This window comes from Penaeus vannamei, chromosome 37 (genome assembly GCF_042767895.1).
Source record: "Penaeus vannamei isolate JL-2024 chromosome 37, ASM4276789v1, whole genome shotgun sequence".
NCBI lineage: Eukaryota > Metazoa > Arthropoda > Malacostraca > Decapoda > Penaeidae > Penaeus > Penaeus vannamei.
Window position 1 is genome coordinate 18,234,148 of NC_091585.1, and position 7,500 is coordinate 18,241,647.

The 7,500-nt window shown below is 35.7% G+C and overlaps 1 protein-coding gene across 1 annotated transcript in view; it reads left to right on the top strand.

Annotated features, from left to right (window-relative positions):
- Positions 1-4,985, top strand: part of mad2 (mitotic arrest deficient 2) — a 6,966-nt gene extending 1,981 nt beyond the window's left edge. The window contains exons 2-5 of the mRNA XM_027380554.2: positions 25-171; positions 447-576; positions 2,683-2,789; positions 3,769-4,985. Of these exons, the coding sequence (XP_027236355.1) occupies positions 25-171; positions 447-576; positions 2,683-2,789; positions 3,769-3,935 (551 nt within the window). The 3' untranslated portion in view covers positions 3,936-4,985. The remainder of the gene's footprint in view (positions 1-24; positions 172-446; positions 577-2,682; positions 2,790-3,768) is intronic.
- The last annotated feature ends 2,515 nt before the right edge of the window (positions 4,986-7,500 follow it).

Below are 7,500 nucleotides of genomic sequence, written 5' to 3' on the forward strand. Positions count from 1 at the left end.
TATGCAGTGTCATCTATATTGCAGATTTTGGGATCAACAGTATCTTGTACCAGCGTGGTATCTACCCCCCAGAGTCTTTCACATTCCAGCAGCAGTATGGCCTCACTCTTCTCACCACAACAGATGAAGGAGTGAAGGAATACTTGAATAATGTCTTGGCTCAGATTAAAGGTATGTCATTGCAAATTTGTGCTTTCATTCAGGTCTGAAGGTAGATGGATTTGCTGTTACTGGCAAGGTTTAAATTTAATGATAGTTTAAATAGTTTAAAGGAAAGAGATGCATGTTCATAATGTAAACTTGTAAATTATCAGGTAAAGGAAAGTAATATTTGTTGCTTTGACTTGTAATAATTGCCAAGAGATATTTTTAAAAATAAAGTATTCATAACACTGGATTCAATAGGAAGAATGTTGTCTCTATAATGGAAATTATTTTCCTTACAGACTGGCTAGAGCAAGGAAACATTCAGCGACTCGTACTTGCTGTGAGCAATGTCGATACCCAGCAAGTTTTGGAGCGATGGGATTTTGATATCCAGCATGAACCTGGATTTGGCCCTCAGTCTATTAAAGAGTAAGTAGATGATTCCCTATTTATATTTGCTTTCAAAGGTATTTCTAGTAGTGTGCAAGAAGAAAACTAAATAAGAAGTTACCTTTTTTTTAATAGTTGGATATCCTCCATATACACATATGCACAAACAGACACACATATGCACAAACAGACACACACACATGCACAAACAGACACACACACATGCACAAACAGACACACACATGCACAAACAGACACACACATGCACAAACAGACACACACATGCACAAACAGACACACACATGCACAAACACACACACATGCACAAACACACACACACACACATGCATAAACACACACACACACATGCACAAACACACACACACATGCACAAACACACACACGCACACATGCACAAACACACACGCACACATGCACAAACACACACACGCACACATGCACAAACAGACACACACACACACACATGCACAAACAGACACACACACACAAGCACAAACAGACACACACACACATGCACAAACAGACACACACACACACACATGCACAAACAGACACACACACATGTACAAACAGACACACACACACACATGCACAAACAGACACACACACATGCACAAACAGACAGACACACACACACACACACACACACACACACACACACACACACACATGCACAAACAGACACACACACACATGTACAAACAGACACAAACACACATGCACAAACAGACACAAACACACATGCACAAACAGACACACACACACATGCACAAACAGACACACACACACACACATGCACAAACAGACACACACACACACATGCACAAACAGACACACACACACACACATGCACAAACAGACACACACACACATGCACAAACAAACACACACACACACATGCACAAACAAACACACACACACACATGCACAAACAGACACACACACACACATGCACAAACAGACACACACATACACATGCACAAACAGACACACACATACACATGCACAAATAGACACACACACACATACACATGCACAAACAGACACACACACATACACATGCACAAACACACACACACACATACACATGCACAAACACACACACATACACGCACAGACACACACACACATGCACAAACAGACACACACACACACACATGCACAAACAAACACACATGCACAGACAAACACACACACATGCACAAACAAACACACACACACATGCACAAACAAACACACACACACATGCACAAACAGACACACACATACACATGCACAAACAGACACACACATACACATGCACAAACAGACACACACACATGCACAAACAGACACACACTTCACAAATAGACACACATGCACAAACGGACACATACACATGCACAAACAAACACACACACACATGCACAAACAGACACACACACATGCACAAACAGACACACACACATACACACACATACACACACACACACACACACACACACACACACACACACACACACACACACACACATGCACAAACAGACACACACACACACACACACACACACACACACACACACACACACACACACACACACACACATGCACAAACAGACACACACACACATGTACAAACAGACACAAACACACATGCACAAACAGACACAAACACACATGCACAAACAGACACACATACACATGCACAAACAGACACACACACACACACATGCACAAACAGACACATTCACACACACACATGCACAAACAGACACATTCACACACACACACACACACACACACACACACACACACACACAGGCATGCACAAACAGACACACACACAAAAACACAAATACAAACACTGACATACACATACATACAAACAGACACATACAGACACATGCATACAAACACATGCACACATACAAACACACACACACAATCACACACACATACAATCACACACACCACAGGATTTATATATGTATGCATGCATGTATGGATTGTGGTAATTATTTTATCTTTTCCCATCCCTATATCAAAAATAAATACAAAATAAGCAACTAATGTTTGCAACATTTATTTTACCTTTGTTTTATTTCTGTGTATTAATCTTTTTGATATTTAATTTATCTATTCAAGGGCTAAAGTTGGCTCAAAAGACCTGAAAGTGATCCAGAAAGAGATGCGAGATGTTATTCGTCAAATCACTGCCTCTGTGACCTTTTTACCTTTACTTGACTGTGTTTGTAAGTACCTTTGCATTTTTGGATTGTCATTTTATTTACTTTTGAAAAGATGGCTTAATATAGAAATGATTTTGAATATATATGGCAAGGTATATATTTATTAACTGTAGGTTTGATAGGTTTCCCTACTGTGAGCACATTTTGAAAATTTATGAATTTAGAAATGCGAATCATTGAATACCATGTCACACTAGCAATTTTTCTGTCAATTTTTGCACCTCCACATGGATTTGAGGCTTTCCACATGCATCACAGTCATGCTGAAGCCCCTCTCTGAGAAAAACAGCAGTGATCGTTTTTGCTCAACTGTCTTGATCTTTTACTACTGAAGATTAATGCTACTAGAATGTTTTTGTTTTTGTTAGTAAATGAAAGAAAAATGTGGAAGGATAATCCAATATTCTAGAATATTACTATCTAAAATGGTCTCCCGTACAAAATTGTATGTACTCAGTGTAATGTGACGTAAGAAAATACTCCGGACCTTACTCACATGATGCCATGTTTTTATGTGGGTGCTATGTTTCAGAAGCCAGTGAGGTTAGTTCATTATTTTTACTCAAAGAAATTTCTACAAATGTCTAGTCACAAAGGAGTCAAGTACTAGTATTACCTATCTTATATTATTACTGTTCCTATATTTTTGGAAATCATCTTGTATTGCTATTGGTGATACTAATAACATTATAATAATTATAATAACAACATCAATAGTGAAAAAAAAATTAAATCTCCTTGGTGGCTAAGCACTTAAACAGCCATCTATGTGCTGACATTTCACAAAACAAAACTACAGTGAACACTGCATTTTCCCAGTGGCATGGGGTCAAATTGTTAGCAGTACTATGCCAGTGTGATACTCAGGACTTAGTGAAACAAAATTTGACAGAAAAAGTGCTACTTTGATAAGGCCTTTAATTATTTTGTTTTTAAAATGACCAACTTCTCTGTTAAACACAAAAAAAAATTAACATTTCAGGTTCCTTCGATTTGTTAGTTTACACACACCAGAATGCAGAGGTCCCAGAGAAGTGGGCAGAGTCGGCTCCTTGTTTCATTACAAACTCTCAAGAAGTCCGGCTGAAGTCCTTCTCTACATCTGTCCACAAAGTTGAAGCATGTGTGAGCTACAAGGTGGACCTCTGATTGTTGCACTTGCAGCTTCTTGTGTCCACATCCTTTTAGTGTTAAACCAAATCTTCAGATAGGTTAGGTTTTTAGGCATAATAATGCCTCACATTATTGGAAGTTCCTCTTTAGATCTTGCATTGTAGCATTAAAGGATAGATTCTCTTTTTACTAAAATCAGTAATCACGCATTCTGTAACTGTCATCCTGTACCTTAGTAACTTTTCAGGAATTGAAAGAATTCAATCTTTAGTGATGGTTGGTAACAGAATATTCATAAAATTTCATTGAAATTTTTGAGGTAAAGAACCTCTGCTGTAAGTTTTTTATGTAGATACTCAAGGATCAGTTCAAGGAAAGAAAGATTTTTTCAGTAAGTTGATCCTAGATTGATAAGAAGCTCTTGTCTATTTATTTTAGAAAAAAAAGCTTTACATATGCTCAGTAGATAAGGCTTACTTTGTAGAAACACATAAAGTAACGCTTGATTTTTTTCTTTCTTATCAGTTCTGTCTTTCTTGTGTGTGATAGTCACGGTTTGTAATGTAAGTTCTCTTCAAGGAGTCTATTATTTCCAAAAATAATGTAGTAATAATTACTTAAGAAAAGTATTCTGGTGCTCTTCATAGTAATTAGATGTGTAAGTGAATGACTGGATCTCGATTCTCATCCTTTTATAACATTAAACAAGTTATATATGGAGTAATTGATTATATTTGGACGGCAGTTTTCTCCTTCAATGTGCTCGTCAGTGAAATGCATCAGAGTTCATTCTTTATTTTGTATTAGCAGTCATAGATGCTGTAGATATTATGTATCAGGGAAGGCCCATTCCAACTTGATGGAGTATGGCTCGAATGTGAGGGTTTTAGATTACATTTCTTCTTTCTTGGTCTAGAATCTGGTTGTTTGTAAGAGTATTTGTGTCAAGTTAGCCTCCTATTCAAACTTTTAGTGAAACATGGTGAAATGTTAAATTTGGCAAGAAAGCTTAATTTTGTATTTTACAAGTATATTGTTTATATATTGGCATTGTTTTAAGACTTTTATATAAAGTTCTGTAACTAATATATAGTATTCTTTCTGTTCCTTAATTCTAAAACATTACCCCATAATGCCAGGCTGTGTGTCTTCACACAACATGCAAGTTTTTGGAATTTGAATTTTCACAAAAAGGAAGAGTGCCTATTACACAATTAAACTATTGCATGGGTAGCACCCCTTCAACACCTTACTTATCCCAAACAACCCCCTCCCCTCCCCTTTCCATTTCTAGCCCAATCGGCCTTCTTTCAATTATGAAGAAAATCTCAGATTTGAACTGGTATCTGAAGGTTGAGAGTTAATACCAGTAATTTTTCACCTTAAGAAGGAAGTGCCTTCTCTCTCTTATCTGAATTAAGTAGGGTTCCTCCTCCTCAACCCAATCTGCTGGTGATGGCATGTAATTACATGCCTTGCCTACTGAGAGTTTCATTTATTAATCGTACACACAGATGGTTCTGTTCCACAAGTGCTGAGTCACCAGTAATCAATTACTAATCCTACCTATCTCACCTATTTATCATTCTCTTGGATTTAGGAAATGTTATTCTTTATTTTGTATTGCTAAATATAAAGTCATTAATGATGATTACAATATAAATCAATGAAAAACTAAATAAGGTGAGGTGACAGTCTTCCAATTGACTACTTGGTGGTTCTGTACTTGTGCAGCCATCTGTATAAATGCATTTTCAAAATACTACAGTGAACACTGGTATTAGGGTTACAGTCAAGAATATAACTGTTGTCTATGCAATATAAAATAACTGAAGATGAAGCAAGGAGAGTAATAATTTGAAAATTAGGTTGAATCTGCTGTTGTATCTTAGTAATATTTGAAAAAGTAAGTTTAAATATTGATCTAGAAAATACGTTTCCTTAGTATTAGAGATAAGTTAACTTACAAAACTGTATAAGCTATGAACAGATTTGAGAGGAAAATAATATGTGTTATATAAAAAAAATTTAATTGTAAGAATAACAGTAGCCATTCTATGAGTGAATAGATGTACATGAATAAATATAAAATATATATTGTATGTAGGTCTCCCTTCAGCAGGCCTGAGAACATGGTGTCTTGGACTTGTCAAATTTGCTTAATCAGCATAAATTTAAATCTAACAACTTTAAACTTTGATAAAGACATACATGGATGTCCATATAAATTTGGGACTTTAAGAATTATACCTATTTGGCACTGCATAATATTAAACAAGACTAGTAGGAAAGATTTCAAAGGAAGCTTCAAGCCAGAAGAAAGAGGAAAGATAATTCATATGGCAACATACAATGCCAAGGAGAAAAACCTTTAAAAAATACTGCAACAGAAAACAACAATAATCAAAAGTGATGGAAACATTATTCTTATAAATGTTAAACTAAATAGAAGCCTTTAAGATGAGATACATGGATCTCAAAATATATGACTACTTGTTTAAAAAAAAAACTGATTAATTTTTAAGTCTAAGTAACTTACAGTTAATTATGGCAAGACAAAATCCACCCAAATCAGATGGTTTATGTGTATATACAATGGGGAAAATGGTTTAATTTAATATGATTCTATATAGTTGTGTTTTCATAAATTAGTTTTCATGTTAAACAACCAAAAACAAGAATTGATACTATCATGACATGTCTTTACACTGATTTTGTCTTTCTTAAATTTCATTTTGTATATGGATTTACTGTAATTTTTTTCTACCCTCTTATACTTATAGTAATATAACATCAGCACTATCCACTAGTATTTAGACAACTAAGGATAAAATTATGAAAACTTGTTACATCACTAGACCCTCAAATATAAATAAAATTGTATTCTGCATCCAAAAACAATTCTTTAAGCATGGGGATTGTCTATTCAAATTTCACAGATGTCTTGGTTTCATCAGAAGTGGATATGTAGAACCCATGAGGTTATTTGGCTTTGATGGAATAGTTTTCAGTCATTTTTACTACAGCAGATTACCCTCAACCATAATACAGAAAGTCACCAATTATAGTATTCTAATCCTGAAAGAATAATAATAATGTTCCAAAGTTTTAGCAGCAGCAATACACTTCAAAACCTAAATAATCCAATCTCTTACATTATCTTCTACACTTTTTGTACAAGAAGTACTATTACCTGTCTCCATTATACAGCACATACTACTACATGCATTTGAATACTTAACATTGGCAAACATGCATTACCCTTAATTTTCCCAAAGTGTGTATACTGATTTAACTTGTAAAACAATTATTTACTTGTATTTACAGCTAGATTGCTACCTAGCTTTATTAAAACTAGACAATATAAATGATATACATATGTGGTTTTTGTGAAGCCCTGGCATGAGCCCAACACTTAACACTCATATTCCGAGAAATTTGGGACACCTGAAATGGAAAGCTGGTCTGGCATCCCACGCCTGTCAGCCTGTCACCGTCGGGAAGTCTCAAACATGATTGGCTGGTGGGAGCAAGAGGCCGGTCCAGCTTTCTGTTTTAGGTGTCTCAAGTGTCTCTGAATGTGAGAATAAAGACAACTCAA